This window comes from Echiichthys vipera (assembly GCF_963691815.1).
Source record: "Echiichthys vipera genome assembly, chromosome: 11".
In the NCBI taxonomy this organism is placed as follows: Eukaryota; Metazoa; Chordata; class Actinopteri; order Perciformes; family Trachinidae; genus Echiichthys; species Echiichthys vipera.
In genome coordinates, this window is record NC_139836.1 from 12,072,101 (window position 1) to 12,092,566 (window position 20,466).

A 20,466-nucleotide genomic window follows, 5' to 3' on the forward strand; every position below is an offset into this window, starting at 1 on the left:
ATCAACCCTTATCACTGCATTTTTGTTTTGTTTTCAAAGTGGGCCAAACGCCATCCGTGCAGATGTCTGGTAAACTGTGCCAATGAAGTGACCCAGAGCATGCCTGCCTTCAGTCATTACCACATCACTTCAGGTATTTGTTTAGGTAACAGAATGAAAAGAAAAGTATAGGCTACCCTCTCAATTCTCTCTCCAGTGCTATATTAAAGCAGTTCTCAGCGCCCCTCTCAACTCCGCCCCACGTTTCCCCAAACTCGGACTGAACTTTCTTCAGTGGAGCCTGTGCGTCACTCTCCGCTAACTTGGCTTGGAAAACCTCAGGACTACTCAACTGCTCCTGAAACAAGAACAATGGGTTGGCAGGAGCAAGGATGGCTCCTCTGTGCGAGTTTTCTCGTATTTGTGGCGTCGGTGGAGAGCATAACGCGGGGAGAGCTTTTCCCCTTCGGTCCCAGCGTAAGGGACCAGTTACTGGAAGCAGGGAATGACCAGACGCACCGACTTCAACTGGACAAGCCTGTGTTGTTTTATGATGGCTCTTTCGACAGCATCTTTGTAAGTTAACTCATAAGTTGGTACACTATCATTGTCCTTTCGATACAAACGCGTGGGGTTTATTGATCAGGGTAAGCTGGCCATCGATCTTGCGCAATTGCGCATACACGTTGTACGTGAAAGGGGTCAGTAGTTACAACCTTAAACAATACCTGGAAGTTGCCAAATGTATGTGGGGCAGGGTATGCTCTGGAGTATTTGTAAATATTGATTTACTTATCACAGAGGCTGCTATATCTTGTGGAATGCATGTGTCCACGCATTCTTACAGCTTCCCCCGAGGTTATCATTTCACTGTTGACACAAGACCAGAGTACTTCTTTTGCAATCCAACAAAAACATTTACTGATGAGTCTATTTCTCATAACTATGTGGAGAGATGCTTATATGAACCAGTTAATGTTAAAAATGGCTCTCCAATACAGTGTGTAAATGGCGAAAAGGTGACTTTAGGGGTTAGTCTGTGACCTAATTAATTATTAAAGACATCACGTGTATCATTTGCTATTACCATGTTGAGCTTTTAAATGAGTTGGAAAAAAGGCAAAGCTTCATTTTGCTAAAAGCTGTCCCATTGTATTGGACAGACAAACAACCCTTTATTCATTGGGATTCTCCTTTTCAAAGAAAAGTGCTGCATCTCTGTTTTAATTGTGCTGCTTTTGGATAATATGCCATGACAGAGTAATTATATACAAAATGTATTTGATGTAAAAGGCAGGAACTAAACATTTGCCCAAGAATTTTATGGTCTTTTTTATAAGTCAGTAGTCTATACTTGATGATTATTGGAAGCAGTAATAATCATTTCTGTTTTGTAACAACAACAGTGAATTTATATTTGTTGTTTCTGTTACATGTCCAATCTCACCCAAGGTGCAAATCTATTTGAGGAAATGTGCAGTGAGCCTGAGGTTGAGAATAAATATTGAATTCCTTATTAATTCAGTTTGGGGGGTCTCGCTGCTGAATACCTCCAAGCTATTCCTTTATCAGTCACCACAAACATATTTCTCTACTGCAGTCAAGATGGCCTAAAGAGTGTTTTGTTCTTCATTTATGAGCCAGTCTAGCCTGATCTGTCTGTGCCCTGAAGGGGAGCAGTAATGTTTTTCACACCAGACATGGTTATAGAAAAAAACATTTTCTCTAATCATTGCAAGGTTTTATCATCTCCTCCTTAGTGTGATTCATATCCCACAAAGCCCTGGCATCCTCTAACCTTCAATGGATAGTTTGGTTTTGGAAGTGGGGTCCTAATTCATTGTCAGTGTAGATGGCGGTTCAATGGTTCAAATCCAGCCTGGGATATAACTTCAAATTTTGTTAACTTATTATCACCGCAGTTTTGTTAGATTGAGGCAACACAGCTACAACGTTAGGTTTAGGCAACAAAGCTACATTTAGGTTTCGGCAACAAAGCTACATAGTTAGGTTTAGGCAACACTGCTACATAGTTAGGTGTAGGCAACAAAGCTACATTTAGGTTTAGGCAACAAAGCTATGTGGTTATATTTAGGCAACAAAGCTACATTTAGGTTTAGGCAACAAAGCTACTTAGGTTTAGGCAACAAAGCTTCCTGGTAAAGTTTGGTCAACACAGCTACATAGTTAGGTTTAGGCAACAAAGCTACACTTAGGTTTCGGCAACAAAGCTACAAAGTTAGGTTTAGGCAACAAAGCTACATGGTTAGGTTTAGGCAACAAAGCTACATTTAGGTTTAGGCAACAAAGCTAAATTTAGGTTTAGGCCACAAAGCTATGCGGTTAGATTTAGGCAACAAAGCTACATGGTTAGATTTAGGCAAAAGAGCTACATTTAGGCTCAGGCAACAAAGCTACATTTAGGTTTGGGCAACAAAGCCACTTAGGTTTAGGCGACAAAGCTTCATGGTTAGGTTTAGTCAACACAGCTACATTGTTAGGTTCAGGCAACAAAGCTACACTTAGTTTTCGTCAAAACAAAGCTACAAAGTTAGGTTTAGGCAATCAAGCTACATTTAGGTTTAGGCAACAAAGCTACATTTAGGTTTCGGCAACAAAGCTACAAAGTTAGGTTTAGGCAACAAAGCTACATAGTTAGGTTTAGGCAACAAAGCTACATTTAGGTTTAGGCCACAAAGCTATGCGGTTAGATTTAGGCAACAAAGCTACATGGTTAGATTTAGGCAAAAGAGCTACATTTAGGCTCAGGCAACAAAGCTACATTTAGGTTTAGGCAACTAAGCCACTTAGGTTTAGGCGACAAAGCTTCATGGTTAGGTTTAGTCAACACAGCTACATTGTTAGGTTCAGGCAACAAAACTACACTTAGGTTTCGGCAACAAAGCTACAAAGTTAGGTTTAGGCAATCAAGCTACATTTAGATTAAGGCAGCAAAGCCATTTAGGTTTAGGCAATAAAGCTACATTTAGGTTTAGGCAGGAAAGCTACATTTAGGTTTAGGCAGCAAAGCTACATTTAGGTTTAGGCAGCAAAGCCATTTAGGTTTAGGCAACAAAGCTACATTTAGGTTTAGGCAGCAAAGCTACATTTAGGTTTAGGCAACAAAGCTACATAGTTAGGTTTAGGCAACAAAGCTACATAGTTAGGATTAGGCAACAAAGCTACATGGTTAGGTTTAGACAAAAAAAGTGAAAATAGCATACATTGATATATGTACCTGGGTGAAAATAGCCTTTGCAAAAATATAAATAAATCAATATCAGTTGCTATAAATACAATATTTTAAAAACGTAACCTTGCCATCAGACAGCCCTGTTTAAGTTTATGCGGGGCGTAACTGAAGTTATCTATGCTCCGTCAAAGCCACCAGACTCCATTGACAAAAACAATAATTTTACATTGCAGAACACAGGAGTTGTTGGTCCACCCACTCCTCCTTTAGTTAGTTTTGTTATTGCCTATCCCTTAACATAACCAACTAATCTATAGAGGCAGCAGTAGACCAGCAATGCCATGTTTAAAAAAAAGCTGTTTTGTCTACGGAGCCTTGTGGCTTTGATGAGCCATAGAAGGGCTTCAGTTCCCTCATGCAAACTTAAACTTTGGGTGGCTAATATATGTTGAACGAATACCTCCATCCACAGTGTATTGCTTAGCTTCTGTGTAGGTACTCCTGTCGGCTTGTCCAAACTGGGGGTGTGCCGACCGCCATCTACTGTAAGTGATTCACTGACTGTGGATAACTACCTCGTACAACCTCACTTCAAAAAAAGTCTGAACTATCCCTTTAACGATCTTTCTTCACTACATCTATGAGATCAGATTCACTGATCAGTTTCCCAGCCCTATCTTGCATTTTGGCAGGAAGTTACTGTAATGTAGATTAGCGTACAATCTTTGGGCTCGCTGGGGCTGCTCGTCAGGGGCAAGGACAGGAAACAGTGTGGCCCAGGCCAGGAATAGTGTTCTTGTTTTCCCCTGGTCAGGAAGTGAAGGAGCCCCATGTGCAGAGTGAGTGTGTGTGTGAATGTTTTTGACATAAACCCAGCTTTTCTTTTTTACAAGCCCTGCATGTGTTCACGTTAAACCTTAAGTGTGTAAAATTGGTGAAATGTCATCTTGTTTGTTCATTAGCGCTTTTGTAAGACATAGCAGCTGACTCAGGTCATTAGTCTAATGAGCCTGGAATAAAGATCAAAGTGGGTCAGACTGGACTGGGTTTGCCTTTGCTGTAAAACTGTTATTCAAGTGTTATTATCCTAGTTATTATAAAGACAGTCATACAGTGCTACAATCATCTCATGTCTTGTTATCCCCATTACCAACTTCAACTTTTAATTTCAGATCAACACCAATGGTTTTGTTGCCACAGCAGAGCCAAGAGGAGAGTCGACATATCTTGGCAATATGCCCCCTAAATTTGGCATGCTTGCAGCTCTGCTGGGAGACCTGGACACAAGTGATGGTGTAGGGAAGGTTTTCTTTCGTCAAGACTCCAGTCCTGATGCCCTAACTCAGGCAGCCCATTACATCAACAGGGCCTTCCCAGAGGATGACGAAGTCAGCCCCACCCAAACTGTGGTAATCACCTGGGATAATGTTGCCACCCATGAACCTCAAAGTAGAGGAGATGGCATTGAGAAGAAGGTGAGCGTCACATGGTTATTCAAGTGATCTGTTGGTGTAACTTGTCATTTACATTCTCTCATATATTTTACTACACAGAGAAACACCTTCCAGCTGGTTATTGCATCCCTGGAAACTGCATCATACGCTATTGTCCTGTATGCAAGAGACATGATGCAGTTTTCCTCCACGTCTGTACAAGGGAACAGTTTGATCATGCATGCTGGCTTCAGTAAAGGTTTGGTCCAAGGTTTCCTGTTTTCCAGTCAGGGGCCATACTACCGCACCACTACTGACGACGAGGCATCCATTCGGGCTTTACCAGAGTAAGTCAACCAAATGTTGTCAGCACAGGAATAATAAGATTTTCTCAAGTCTTGCAATATAATTGAGGTTAGGGGTTAACTTTGAATGGTTAAAATTAGGCGTTGACCTCCAATGGTTAAGGTTAGGCAGTGACCTCGAGTGGTTAAAGTTAGGCATAGACCTCATGTAAGGGTTTGGGGTTATGATCAAGAGTCTCACCAGAGTGTTCGCAAGTTTTTCAAAAATCTAGGGTTACCATCTAGACACAACCCTTGATAAGAAAAGTGACTGTAAAAGCCTAATTTCTCCTCATAGAAAGACCAACTCTGGCCTGCGGGGTGTATGGGTGTACGAGATTGGAACTTCTCCCTATTTTACCAACGTGGCTCCAGGTGAGGTCACTGACCTGCCCACCGAGGCCACGCCACAGGGGCCCCCTGAGGGTGATGAGGAGGCCATTGATGCAAGGGGGCCTGTGTATACTAATGGCCAAGAGGAGGAGTACCCTCCTTTTGAGCCAGAAGGGGCGCAGATCGAAGTCCATCCAGTTCAATACCAACCACATCAGCCTGACAACCAAGAAGTCTTGGTGGTGGACGACACAGATATAAATGTAGATGGTGAGTCCAAAGGAAAAAGGTTCAAACTGAGTAATAACAGTATAATTTTGACATATAATCTTAAAATCCTTGCTTATTATGGAAGATTATTTCAATAAGCTGTTCCTGACACATTCTTACCATGCCTTTCCATGTTTTCAGTGTTCTCATACAACCTGGGGACATGTGCGAACAATAGAAATAAGTGCTCCCAGTTTGCTGACTGCAAGGACTACTCCAGTGGCTACTGCTGCAACTGCAGACCTGGCTTCTATGGCAATGGCATACAGTGTGTCGCAGAGGGTAATGCTACACTTCGGCTTTAAGTGGTTAACAAGATTGAAACTGTAGCATGTTTATTTTACTACTGCTCCAGGGAAACGGTAAAGTTTGGTTAAAATGCAGAAAAATATGTCTCTATGGCCAACTTCAGACAGTTTCATGTCACATTATATGAGACTAGAGCTAACACTATGAATTTTGAGCTGTATTATAACTGTACACATATAAGACTAAGACATGCTAGTATATTTGCTGCATTAGTATCCAAGACTACAATGCTGCGATGTGTTTCCTTCGTAAAGTTACCATTTACTGATACTCACAATATCAGTCTGAAAACACGCTGTGCTAATTCATAGGTTGGCATTCATAAACGTACTGTATAAACTGTTGAAATTTGACTTAATTGGCTTAATAGCATTTAATATCTTCACTGTTCTTTTTAGTAACTGGCAGATGTGGAGATGTTGGGCAAAATCTCTTAGAAGCTTAGCAATTTCACTTGTTGTGTGCAGAAACTTTTCATAATTGTACGTTACTTTGTTTTTGCAGGGAAGCCACAGAGGATGAATGGTAAAGTGTATGGAAAAGTACATGTGGGCAACTCTCCTTCTCCAGTGGAGTTTACCAGCAATGATCTCCACTCATATGTTGTGGTAAATGATGGCCGTTCCTATGTGGCCATCAGTGACATCCCTTACACCCTTGGACCCTCACTGCAGCCCCTGTCGGCCCTGGGTGGTGTGATTGGGTGGGCTTTTGCTCTGGAGCAGCCTGGCTTCAAGAATGGCTTTAGTATAATTGGTAAGGGAATTATTTCTACAGTTGCACAATATCTGATAATGTGCCTTTTTTTTCATTTGATTTCCTCATGTTTACTTGGTTAAAAAATGACAAAAGTGAAGTATAAATCTGGGTAAACAAATGTCAATGCTGCTACAAGCAGTTTGCCATACAGCTGCAGTTTTACTAACTCGGTCCAGCTGAATTCCCCTCACACTACTTCAGCTGTGACAGAAGGCAGTGAGCCAAAGTTCATCCAGAGCCATGGTCTTAAAGTTAACCTCCTCTTCTCTGTCCTCTGTAGGGGGGGAGTTCACACGGCAGGCTGAGGTGACCTTTTTGCCAGGGAATGAGAAGCTTACCATCAGACAGGAGTTCAAAGGGATCGATGAGCACGACCACCTGGCGGTGAGCACCACCATGGAAGGTCGGGTCCCTGAGGTGCCTCGTGGCTCCACTGTGCAGGTCGACCCTTACTCTGAGATCTACCAGTACAGCAACAACTGTAAGATACAGCTTGAACAGAGACTCACTTTGTTTTTTGATGGAAATGTCATTGGCCTGTTTCTGCACCTGTTTTTGTAATCATATCTAAACAATTAAAGGGATAGTTCAGATTTTTTCAAGTGGAGTTGTATTAGGTACTTATCTATAGTCAGTGTATTACCTACAGTAGATGGCAGTCGACAAGCCCCCAGTTTGGAGAATTTGGCCGAAGTGCCGACACCAAAGCTAAGCAATGCGTATTTTAGCCACCTAAAAAAAATCAATATAATTTTAAGTGTACACTTTATAATATCAACAAAATCACACAATAATACAATGATTGAAACATCTGTAGACCAGCAACTACTGCGCAGTTACATTACTGTTTTTGTCGAAGGAGTGTGGTAGCTTTGAAAAGAATATTGATGGATATAACGACTTAAGCTTCCCTGTCGGAAAGGGCTGTCTGACTGCAAGATAAAGCTTTAAAAATATTCTAAATGCAGTGAACATTTAAAGTGATCTTGATTTTTTTACGTGGCTAAAATCATTATGCTGCTGCCCCCGTCCACACAGTACATTGCTTAGCTTTCATGCCGGTCCTCCTGCCTGCTTCTCCAAACTGGTGGCATGTACACTGAATAGGGATAAGTATCTCACTCAACCCAGTGGTGATTGCTCTAAGACTGCAAAAAATGTCACACAAAAAAAAAAGTGGTTAAATATGTACTGCTGTGTACATTTCATTGACTAAATACACGCTAGAATGCCTTCATCTTTTGTTCAGAATCAGCTACTTACCACAGATAACCGGCACAACTTCCTTCTCATTCATCCCCACAGCGTCACAGCGCTTTACACAGTAGGACGCTCAGCTTCTACTGACTTCACTGGGTAAACGTAGAGCGGGTTGTTCCACTGCAGCCAAACTAGACGGTCATTGGATAAATACTGGGCCTTGTTCCCGCCCATCGGACGCTCAGCGTCTCTGGGGGTCTATGGGACAGTGGGCTGGCCCAGAAGCTCGGCTTCTGCATGATGATTGGATGAGCTGTCTGAGGCGGAATCCTTTTCCAAGTTTTTCATTCCGTTGTTCTGAACTGATCCGGAGACTTTACCGATCCCCAGCCACTTTGACTTTGTTAAAATGACTTGCGTGGTTTTTGGCGACTCTGTTCTGTCACTCTGCTGTTTCTTTCCCAAACGAGCAGCGGCAGCTGCGTAGCTTCTTCCCCCGTCACTCACACTCACACTCACACTCACAGGCGGTCACACTTCACAGTAGCCTGTCGCAGCAGCCTAGCTCTGCTGGCCATTGAGAGGACACTTTTCAAGTCCTTGGAAAAGACGTCTAGTTGGTACGACAAGGTCACAGATAATTTTCTTGAAAAGGAACAAAGGGTAGAATTTACATATGAATAAATAAACACATTTATGATGTAGGCCGGAAAAATGAGTATGATACGACCCTTCTTCAAAAAGTCTGAAGTATCCCTTTAAGAAGCTGAGAAATCATCTACTTGTTTCTTAACTGCATATCGTACTTTACAGTGATCACTTCATCCTCCACTCGGGAATACGTAGTGAGCTTGCCTGATGGCTCCACTGATACCAGGAAGTACCAGTGGCGTCAGAGCATCTCCTTCCAGAGCTGCCAGCATGGCGAATCTCTGAAAGACATGAAGCCTACACAGATGCTCAGCGTGGACCAGGTCTTTGTCATGTACGATGCTAATAATGAACTCATCCGGTTCGCCATGAGCAACAAGATCGGGGATGTCAATGGTGAGGTCATGGAGATTATTTTTGTCTTCCTGTTTTGACCTGCGCTCACTTCCTTCCTGGAATACCATATATAACATCCTGACCAAGGACAGTTTTACTAAAAATAAATGCTTTTGTTGAATAGTTAATAGTTTTTTTCTTGGAATCAGATAAATTGATGATAGTGGTAACACTGTCCTAAAATGAACCCATAATTCTCAGGAGGGCAGCCACAGGAGAACCCATGTTTCACTGGAAGACACGGCTGTGACACCAACGCTGTGTGCCGACCTGGACAGGAAACTCAGTTCACCTGCCAGTGTGCTACTGGCTTCAACGGCGATGGCCGCACATGTTATGGTAAGAATGACATATGATATAATATTTGTTTCTATTGCTTGGGGCAATAAAGATTCTCACCATGTATTTCTTATAAATCACACACATCATTTAATTTACCCAGGCTTTCTAAAGCCTTCCTTCCTGGGGAACTGGGCAATCTTACCAATTAGCAAAGGGAGTTCCACATGGTAAACAAAGTCTCCCATACTCCCAGACCCGGTTAACATATATCTACTGTGGTCCTCATCTGCAGTCCATGCGCTACACAACCACCAGTCTTTTGCATTGGAGACCAGACAGGAAGAGCTCTGAGGCACATACAGTAGAAAGAGGAAGGAAGTATCTCAGACAGATGCTATCTTGAAACATTTGTAATTAAGAAACCCAATCAAGCTCTCTCCTCTGATCTCCATCTGATAATGAAGGACACTGATTTGACAAATCCAGACTTCAGAGCCTCAAACTCAAACACGACCCTAATGTTGTAGTTATTAGCATATGGTAATTGGCTCTTCTCTTTTTCAGACATTGATGAGTGCAGAGAGAATCCTCAGATCTGCGGCTCCCACGCTATCTGCAACAACCAGCCCGGAACCTTCCGCTGTGAATGTGACGATGGTTATCAGTTCGGCAGTGATGGGCAGACCTGCGTTGGTAAGTGGTGTTTGTGCGCTGCCAGGTACAGTTACTTATGTCGGAAATCCAACCTGGCAGCTGGGATGTACAGAATCAGACATAAACTGTAATAAAATGCATTAAGATATGAAGTAGACCAGAGTGAGGGAGATTAAACACATGCAAGTGCACTCTTACAACTTTGAACTATAATTATAATTTCAATGAGATTAGGTTTTAGGTCTGCATTGTGTGTGTGATCATCAGGCCTAGGTCAAATATTACACCCACCACACCACTTCAGGACAGTTCAACATTTTGATCAATACCACTTTCACAACTCTCCACTTTAAATCTCCCTTATTAAAGGGGACATATTATGCCAATTTTGTAGGTTCATACTAGTATTTTGAGTTCCGACTAGAACATGTTGACATGCTTTAATGTTCAAAAAACACATTATTTGTCTCTTATTGTCTGTCTGAATATACCTGTATTCACCCTCTTTCTAGCAGCTCAAAGTAAAATTCCAGTGTAAAATCATCCCAGGGTCGTTTTTGACAAATTCGGTCACCAAATAAGTCATTGAGACAATTATTTTTGTGTATGAACTATTAGCGGAGATTTTTTTCGGAGAGATGCTAACAGCCTTCTGCTGCTAAATGCTAAAACGGATTAGCTCGGAGCGGCAAGTTGAACGCATTAAAACCTCTTTTTTAACCACTAATACTGCTCCAAATAGGACCAAACCTCTGCAGTAGTATGATAAGAGTCCCTACACATTAACCGAAGCACCAACAACGTAGTTAGTGAACCCGGAGTTTATTAAAAGAGTGTTTCCAAAGACGAACCTACTGGCCATGGTACCAGCTCCTCGTAGTTAAGTTCAAATGCAATCCAAAAGGAAGGAGCCCATTGATGATTTATTCTAGCAAAACACGTCAACGTTGTGGTTTGTGGCAGTTTGGTGAAATATCTTTACCTCCAGTCTGTCCGTAGCCAGTTGCTGAACTCGTGGAATGGCATTCTTCTTCAAGCACGCCTTCTTTGGGTTCTTTGAGTCAGAAGCTCTTCTAGGAATTATGAAGTGGTCCTTTTCCAAATGTTTGCTGCAGACACGGTAATCCTTCTGCCTAAGCGCCTCGTTCGGCGTCTCAATGTCCAGATTCAAAACAATAAACAACAGGTTTATCAGAGCACGGTCATCGTACCGCAATGGCAGCCTATGAAAAGTTTCTGGGTTGTAAGCTTTCATTTTTGTTTCGCAGCCGGGGAAGATACAAACATGAACCATTCTGTCTCTCTTCACTTCAAGTTGGAGGCGAGTCAGCTTTCCCAGTGCTTGCACTCACTGCTATGCTGTTTGTCTTCTGGCAACACACGCCCCATGCCCCATGAGATCTTGCATGATGTTTTGGAAAACTTCTGTCATGGACTTTTCCAAACCTTCTACCATCTATTATTAACTTATATTTAAAAAAAATTGCCACAAACCACAACATTGAATAAATCATCAATGGGCTCCTTCCTTTTGGATTGCATTTGGACTTTACTACGAGGAGGAGGTACCAGACCGGGGCCAGTGGATAAGTTTTTCGAAACACTCTTTTAATAAACTCTGTGCTCACTAACTACATTGTTAGTGCTTCAGTTAATGTGTAGGGACTCTTATCATGCTACTGCAGAGGTTTGGTGTTATTTGGACCAGTATTAGTGGTTAAAAAAGATGTTTTAATGCATTCAATTTGCCGCCCAAGCTAATCCGTGTTAACCTTGGCAGGCTGTTAGCGTTTCTCTGGAAAATCTCCGCAAATAGTTCATAGATGAAAAAAATAGTCTCAATGGCTTATTTGATGACTGAATTTGCCGAAAAAGACCCTGGGATGATTTTACGCTGGAATTTTCACTTTAAGCCCCCCTCCTGATAAAACTCAGATTACTCAGCTCTTCCGGGTCCTCCACATCTGCGCTCTTGGCATCTCTGGAACATCATGTGGACCATCTGTGGATTGAGGATTTTGTTGTTTCAGAGTATTTATATAGCATCAAAAACTGTTAGGTACTCTAAAATTCAACAGTTGTATCAATCTTCTCATCTATCACTCAAGAAAGTGAACAAACACATTTCCCAAAATGTAGAACATTCCCTTTAAGATAGAATATGACCAAAAGTATTGTAACATGATTTATCAAATGTTAAACTATTTAATAGTTCAGTGTGATATCTGATCATTTTGTACATACTCTGAACATATCGTGATCTCATCGCAATCGCTCTGTACCAAAATAAAGTAACAGTATTTCTCCTTCTCAGAGGTTAATCGACCTGTGGATGCCTGTGAAGAAGGAACCCATACCTGTGACATTCCTGAGCGTGCTCAGTGCAGCTACACTGGAGGCTCATCATTTATCTGCTCCTGCCTGCCAGGTTTCATAGGAGATGGTAGAACCTGCCAAGGTACTGCTCTAGGGACACTCAATATATGCTTGTGCTGAAGAATAATTACAGGAATAAAACAGCATTCAGTGTGTAGGTTACAAACACAGTAAAATACAGCGTTCTTAGTATAACAGAACTATTTAATTTTAGTATGTAGCTTTAGCATTATTAGCATAGCATTAGACTTACTGTACAGGACTGTATCAGTGGTTTTGTATATTTCAGTTACTAATTGTTGTAGCCATTCAATCTATGTAAGTTTTAAGATTGTTCCACTACCTTACACCACACAGACATGTAGTGTGCCTAAATCACATGAATGACATCCGGGGCCATATAGCAGCAGCTTTGATTGGCCAGACTGAACTCATAGCTACTGGCCAATCAGAGACCCTGTTGCTGTTTTGCGGGTTGAAAGTCGATAATTTTCCTGTAGCACACTGCTTATACATCTTTAAATTAAATAGAGCCTTCTTTAAATTAAGAAGGAGAAAGAATGGCATAGGCATTGGTTATGCTTTTTTAATAATTTAATTAATTGAACTGATTATAATTAAACTATAAAAGCCTATATATTATACACCCTTGGCACACTCCAGGCTTTATATTTGTCTGCAAGGAGAAGGTGACATTTGAGAGTTGGCTGTCAAAAAGCTTTGCATTCCTGAGCAATGTTGTTAGAGGAAAAATATGACTGACAAAGACAGAGTGCTGGGATTTAAGCAGCTTCTGGCAATGAAAATGTTGTCGGAAATTCATCCTCAAATCTCGAGTGTCAGAGTAACCTTTGTTACTCTCTTTGCAACTGCCTTATCATGTGTGAAAACAGGAATGTGCTGAAACTAACGACTGCCTGCATGGTTTTCTTTCTATTGAAAATCATGTGACATGTTCTGAAAATGGTTGGCAGCAACGTCAAGGTTTTCTAGTCAACGGGCTAAATGGAAAATCAAGTAGTCCAGATTTCAAATCCATTACATGGACTTTAAGGCTATGACTTTTAAACCATCTGCTATGGGCCGGGGGAGGTGAGGTGGCTTACATAATACATCTGCAGCGATTGAGCAGTGAAACATGAAAAGCAGATGGAGGTCCTGAGTCGGTGTGTAGTTTTTTTTTGGCTGGTCCTCAGTAGCCCTCATTCATTCATTCTTTCCATGCCTCTGCTTAATGTTGTTGCGCACAGAACGACCCAGATCACACTGTAGATCCCTGACCATAAAAGGACACGGAAAATTGGACATGCATGGAAATATTTCAGCTTCTACAGTTGATGACTGATTCTCCTCTGTCCTAACACCCCCTTCTCTTCTGCCTGAAGACATAGACGAGTGCCAACCAGGCAGGTGCCATCAGGACGCTGTCTGTCATAACACTCAGGGATCATTTACCTGCCAGTGCAGGCCAGGTTACTATGGTGACGGCACCTACTGCTCTCCAGGTAAGTCTTTTGGTCGCTTTTTGACAAGCAAACCCAATATCTTACTTAAACAGTTCATAGGTGTCAGTATGTCAGTAAACTTGATTTTATATCCGCTCCGGTAACTTTCAGGCTCCTGCAAACTTATTTTGGGAAGTCGTGGGACTTTAGAACGTTTTGGTAATAGTTTTCTTTGATTCAGGTGCAGACTAGAAAAAAAAAGGATCATTTTCATTCTCAGCATTTTTTATTCCTCCCATTTGGGCAAGAGGAGTGTTTGGAAATTAGTTCCTTGTCAGAGTATATTGCCAGCTGGAACCTGTTTTTCATTGTCTTCTGGATAGCAAAATGAATTTGTCATGCCTTATGAGGGATTTGTGTAGCTGAATTTCAAGCAGGAGACAAAAGGAGATCTAAAGAAGCTTATGAATATGTTTGAGGCATTTTTGCAGGGTATCAGTCTTCGCTAATCTAGAGCTCATTCACTTATATTTCTCTCCAGAGAGGACAAAAACGCAATGTGAGACCCACAGAGACAGTCTCCAAAGTGGGACGCAGTTTGGTCCACGGGGCCCCCGACCTCCGGTTGGACAGTACATCCCTACGTGTGACGAGAACGGCGCCTATGAACCCATGCAGTGCCATGGCAGCACAGGACACTGCTGGTGCGTGGACCGGAACGGGCAGGAGATCCCTGGGACTCGCTCTGGGCCTGGTAGCAGACCAATGTGTGAGTAAATCTAATGCGTTAAATGGTTGACAACAAAAGACCAAATAAGCATGACCAATGAGCAACCACAGACACTAATAATAATCTACTAATCTACATTTTGAGTAGGGATTCTGACAGAAGTACCTGTCTGTTGCAAAACTGATTTAGGTTTGTTTCCTCTCCACGAGACCCCTGATTTTTCAGTGTTTGTCTCCGATAGGTATCGACAACGGTGGTGTGCGACCACCTGTTGGGCCCACCACTAGACCAGATGTCCACCCCCTGCCTCCAGGAACACACCTGTTGTTTGCCCAGAGCGGCAGGATAGAGCATGTGCCGCTGGAAGGTTATGATATGAAAAAGGGCGATGCCAAGGCTCTCCTCCATCTCCCTGTAAGTTGCTCTAAATAAACGTGTCTTGTAGAGAAGTTTTAAAGTTTATTTTAAAGTTATATTGTTTAAAGTTAACATGTCTTCAATCAGTATTTCTATTACAAAAATTTGTAATTTCTGTGACATTTTAATGAACTTTTGTGTGTATGAAAAGATCTTTGGTAATACATACGGAAGCCCTGAGAGGCAAGTGAGATTTTTGTTTTGGAAAACCATTTTCAAAATGATTTTCTGTGTTCTCTTCTGTGTCAATGTTTTTTTTACGTTTTCTTTTTTCATCTGTGATACTGATAAAAACAAAAATTCACCTTCCAAAAAAAAGTTTCTCATTTGCTTAACAGGGCCTCCATATAGTTATGACATATAAAAGGGAATATTTTCCTGGGGTTATGTCTGTTCATGACAGACAAATGCTGATACGATCTTAGAATATCACAGCTGTACCATAAGCACGTCCAAGTAAATAAATCACAATGAAGATGTGAGTAGTCTTAACTCTTAGTTCATCTCAGGCACAAAGTCAAGTCAGGAATTTTTGGAATTTGTGATCATTTAGATTATACGAACAAACAAACGACCAAAAAAGAAGCTACAGTATGTTTGGATTTCTCACACAAGCTGGGAATAACATTTGCATTCTAGCTCTGCCATTTCCCTCATCTGCTTTGTGCATTCACTGCTTGCACTTTATTTGAGGCACATGGTGACATTCACGCTAATGACTAACATCAGCCCGACATCTTTGGAATTGCGATCTGCATTTCTTGTTACGCTGATTTTCAAAGCAGCTGGTCAGAGGTCTGGCTCATGCGGAGTGTGTGGCTTTGTTTGTTTGGATTCATGTCTAGACGTTAATGGCTAAAAAACCCAACATCTGCTCCATGTTTTTATCCCTGAGCACTGCTGTTTGAATAAAGTGCACTTCAAAGATTGTTGGTTGCTCACCCCTCGGCAGGAGAAGGTAATCATCGGAGTGGCCTATGACTGTGTGGAGAAAATGGTCTACTGGACTGAAATCACATCTCCCTCAATCAGCAAGGCTAGCATCCAGGGAGGAGAGCCCGTTGAAGTCATTCGATCAGGTAACTGTTTTACCACTTATCTTTCACTCTTGCATGAATCAGGAGACTGATGCGCAAAATGTAACCTCTTAACAGATCTGGATAGTCCAGAGGGTATCGCCATCGATCACTTGGGACGAACTATGTTCTGGACGGACTCTGTGAAGGACCGCATCGAGGTGGCCTCTTTGGACGGGTCTCAGCGTCGTGTCATTATAGACTCTGGTCTTGTCAACCCCCGTGCTATTATCACCGACCCTCCTAATGGGTGTGTATTGTTTCACATCAAACTTTTACGCTTTACTAGATTGTTTCTTCATCATACTGCGAATGAGAAAACTTGAAACGCAAATTTATTGGCGTGCTGATAGACTCAGATCGGACCTTCAACAGCCATATCAAATCAGTCACCAAATCAACTTAAGAGCATATCCAGACTTAAGGGTTTTATGTCCCAAACTGATCAGGAGAAACTGATTCATGCTTTCATCTCCAAGAGACTCGACTACTGTAACAGTATCAAACAGCTGCAGTTTGAGTTTTAATCAGAACAAAGAGATCCGATCACCCCAGTTCTTAAGACCTTACATTGGCTCCCAGTCAGCTACAGAATCGATTTTAAAGTTATGCTACTGGTTTACAAATCACTGAATGGTTTTGCTCCAGAATACATGAATGATATGTTAGTCGAGTATAAACCCAGTAGAGCTCTGAGATCTACTGACTCAGGTCAGTGGAGCACAGAGTTCAAACTAGACATGGTGAAGCAGCATTTAGCTGTTATGCTGCACATAACTGGAACAAACTACCAGCAGACCTGAAATCAGCCCCAACTGTGAGCACTTTTAAATCCAGGTTAACAACATTTCTCTTTTCATGTGCTTATAGCTGACCTCTTTTTAATAACTTTAACCATTATCTATTTTCTTTTCTTTTCCTTTTTTAAAATGTGTTTCTTTGCTCCTGCTTTTAACTTTTTGTTTTGTTTTTTTGCTGTTTTTAAAAAACATGTTGTCTTTATGTAAAGCACATTGAGTTGCCTTGGTATGAAATACGCTGTATAAATAAAGATGCCTTGCCTTGCCTAAAACCCAAAATGTTTACACCTTTGAACAAAAAAAGATATAAAATGTGACATAGTGAGCTTTTGAGGTGCTGTTAGGGCGATTTTGTACCTTTTGTACAGAGCCAGGCTGACGGTTTCCCTTTGCTAGTCCTCATTCTGAACTCTAAACTGTTGGCAGTAGTCCTATATTTAAAGACCAGACATGAGAGTGGGATTGATCTTCTCATCTAACACAAAATAAACATACATCCCAAAATATACTCCAAAAAGCATAACAGTTAGTGGGAATTTTATCACATTAATCAAACATTGTCAGTCCGAGAAGCTTAGCAACAACTTTGGTTAGCTTCTGCTAAAAAAATCTGATTTGTTGCAACAAGAGTAACATTTCTGATTTAATTAATATTGTGTATAAAATCTACCTGTATTTTAAAAGCTCTGATCGAAAAATCTGTTGAGTTTGATAGTGAACTGACTCCACACCTGTCTTTACAACAGTAATCTGTACTGGGCCGATTGGAATCGTGATGCACCCAAAATTGAGACCTCTCACATGGACGGTTCCAACAGAAGGGTACTGGTTAAAGAGGACCTCGGCCTGCCCAACGGCTTGACTTACGACTCTCAGAGCTCTCTGCTTTGTTGGGCAGATGCAGGTACTGTAGATTTCTGACAGATGACACATATGAAATGATGTGTACCTTGTGATCAGCAATACTCTGTCACCTGTAGGCACACATAAACTGGAGTGCACACATCCTGGGCATGGTGACCGCAGAAAGGTAATGGAGGGGCTTCAGTACCCTTTTGGAATCACGTCTTTTGGGAAGAACATCTACTACACTGACTGGCAGAGGTTTGACTTTTTCTATCATCATTAACATTTTTTAAGTCTATTTTAGTCTAGTCTAGTTTAAGTGAATTAAATACTAGAATGCTTTATGTTTGAATGTGTAATGTCTACATTATTATTAATATTACACACATATTTAGTGGTAGTGGTTCAGTGTATCTTGATGCAATTTGCATAGTTGGATTTTTAGCATAAAGGACATAATGGGTCCTTTATCCACAGTCCGCTGTGCAATGTAAGAGCCCAGATCTGTCAAGGTAGAGGAAGGAGAGGTTAGGTCAGAGGTGAAAAAACTCCCCACACTTCAAGCATGGTCCCTTGATGTTCTTCCAGACCACTCTGAAGACTGTGGAGCTTTCTTCCCATGCGGCTGATTCTGTATGTTAGCCACTGCGAAAATGCGGGGGTTGGGGTGTCTATTTGTGTGTGTATGTGGGGTGAGGAAGCATCTTAAAAAGTGGCAGCTGCTTGCAATTTCTCAGCCTTAGCGTCTGTGAGTGACCCACCCAGGGCCTCCCTCTGATCTTGCCAGGGCTGCTGTAGCCACGCCGTAGAAGGTTGAGAGGTGGTGGTGGTGGGGGAGGCGCACAAACTATGTCAGTTATGGCTAAGAAACCTACCCTGACCCTTACTCATTCTCGACAGACTTTATACAAAACACAGGGAGGCAGGACGCTAACATTTCTCAAACTGGGATAATCCCCGGATTGCTAAACTCTTGTGTTTATCGTGCTTACAACAGGGATGCCGTGGTTGCCGTGGACCGCTATGCTGGCAAGGAGTCAGACGAGTTCCAGCCTCAGAAACGGACTAAGATATACGGGATCGCCACAGCCTATGCCCAGTGTCCGTCAGGTAAACATGCCAGTTGGGAGGGTGCAACATGAATTCCTCTTAAAAATGTTTGCTCTTGAAGTCCAAAAAATATGTAGCAATTGGTGAGAAAAGACCCCCACTCCCACTACGGAGCCATTCCTAGAAATAGCTTGACCCTTGTACATTTGGGGGCTACCTATGAGTCAGGCTTATTATTTATTTCCTTTTACTCTTCAGGACCTAGCAGCCCAGTTGTGTGACCCCTGTAAAGAACTCTGCTAGTATTCATGATGAAGTGTAGGGATGACTGATGTTACTATGCAGCACCAGGCCTCAGCCTCTCTTCTAGATAAGGCTGTATGCTTAAAGCCAGGGAATGTGGAGTCAAGGGAGAGGGGCCTCCAACATCTGGAGTTTGCTATGTGTTTCATTTAAGTATGTATATATCTGTTGAACAAACAGTGAGGCTGTTTCCTGTTGTTTCCTGCTATGGTGGCTTATGATTTCTACGAATACCCTGGAATGTCCCCCATTAATAAGTGTTTGTGTGTGTTTTTCCTTCCTCCAGGACAAAACTACTGTGCTGTGAACAACGGGGGCTGCACTCACCTCTGTTTAGCAACCCCTAACGGCCGCTCCTGTAAATGTCCCGACAACGCAGTGGGGGTGGGCTGTGTGGAGAGAGACAGCGGGTACTGAAAGGAGGCGGCTGTGCTCTGAGAGTTGACACTGTTTGGATGTTTTGACCGCAAATTAGGAGCCACTCAGCATTACTAAAACTATAGCTGCTGAAAATGCCACTGAAATCCAGAGGTGAACTTACCGTGCCTTTTATTGCTCAGTGTTATGCTTATCTACATTTTTACATTTCCCTTTATAAAATCACAACTGCCGTTGAGAATTGTAAATACAAACACTATTGTTTTTGTCTTTTTCCTGAGTGCACATAAACTGAGAATAAAGCTCAAGGGATGCATAATTTAATGTGAAATTCATCACAGCAACGCATGAATCATCTCATGTGAGTTGTGCTACACTGTGGCATGTTTGGATTAGTTTATCTTATCTTGTGAAAGTATTATTGTGGAATAGGACGAGTGTCTGTACAAGCTGGTGGGATGAGTTTACATGCTGGGCAGCAAAAGAATAAACATTTTTTCTAACATGTTGGCCTGCTGTGTGTGGCTTTAGTGTAATAACAGTGACACCGTGTGTTAGTTATGGTTCATTACACATATATGTGATGGTGTGCTGCAGTGGGTGGCACTACAGTAAACCCTGTCATGTTCACTATCTCCCACAGTAATACAAATTACATGTCGGAGGCAATTTATATGTAAACATGTAGAATATCTAAATGTTTGCAAGATCACATTTATACATGTAATATAATTGAAAATATTTCTCTAGGAGTTGAGCTTGTGGCCCTTTTAAAATGACAGTCCTATTATTGTTCAGCCCCCTTGTTATATTACACAGGATATCATATTCCCACATTATCATTTATTTCTAAGTCATTAAAGAGAAATGTACTGGAATAATTGACTCAGACTCCTGAAGAAGTGAAACGTTACACGAGGTGGATTTCATTTCCCAGGACACTGGATTAATGACCAAGCCCTTCATCATGTCAGATCATGTTCCTTAACCAGTCATACTGAAACCTGTCACCTGCCTTTACCTGCGGAAAAACAAGCGTTTGCTTCATTGTTCTCTTTACTTTTAAACTTTTTTATTTTTTTAGAAATCTTTATTTCACATCAAGTAGGAGCAGACAATCAGCGATCAAGGCCTGTTTCCAAAATACAATGTGGCAGTTCCATGTCGTTTCCGCTTTGATGCTACACAGTGCTGCAACCTCCCACTGACGCAGAAAGGGGAGACACCGACACGTGCCTACGT

General features: G+C 41.8%; 1 protein-coding gene across 1 annotated transcript; it reads left to right on the forward strand.

Annotated features, from left to right (window-relative positions):
• Positions 1–286: 286 nt before the first annotated feature.
• On the forward strand, positions 287–19,698 carry nid1a (nidogen 1a). Its single transcript, XM_083922650.1, has 20 exons — positions 287–555; positions 4,345–4,647; positions 4,726–4,952; positions 5,248–5,552; positions 5,694–5,834; positions 6,366–6,617; positions 6,901–7,101; positions 8,634–8,867; positions 9,069–9,206; positions 9,714–9,842; positions 12,118–12,261; positions 13,565–13,684; positions 14,166–14,393; positions 14,596–14,768; positions 15,724–15,850; positions 15,926–16,097; positions 17,394–17,551; positions 17,628–17,751; positions 18,491–18,603; positions 19,133–19,698. Exons 1-20 carry the CDS (start codon positions 352–354, stop codon positions 19,261–19,263), a joined length of 3,624 nt encoding a protein of 1,207 aa, XP_083778776.1. The 5' UTR covers positions 287–351; the 3' UTR covers positions 19,264–19,698.
• The last annotated feature ends 768 nt before the right edge of the window (positions 19,699–20,466 follow it).

What these genes read in the sequence shown, in the direction of transcription:
- nid1a (XM_083922650.1), top strand. Translation starts at nt 352, where the DNA reads ATGGGTTGGCAGGAGCAAGGATGGCTCCTCTGTGCGAGTTTTCTCGTA. An exon ending in AGGCTCTCCTCCATCTCCCT is followed by an intron (nt 14,769 to 15,723) that starts GTAAGTTGCTCT and finishes ACCCCTCGGCAG; the next exon opens with GAGAAGGTAATCATCGGAGT. An exon ending in CTATGCCCAGTGTCCGTCAG is followed by an intron (nt 18,604 to 19,132) that starts GTAAACATGCCA and finishes TCCTTCCTCCAG; the next exon opens with GACAAAACTACTGTGCTGTG.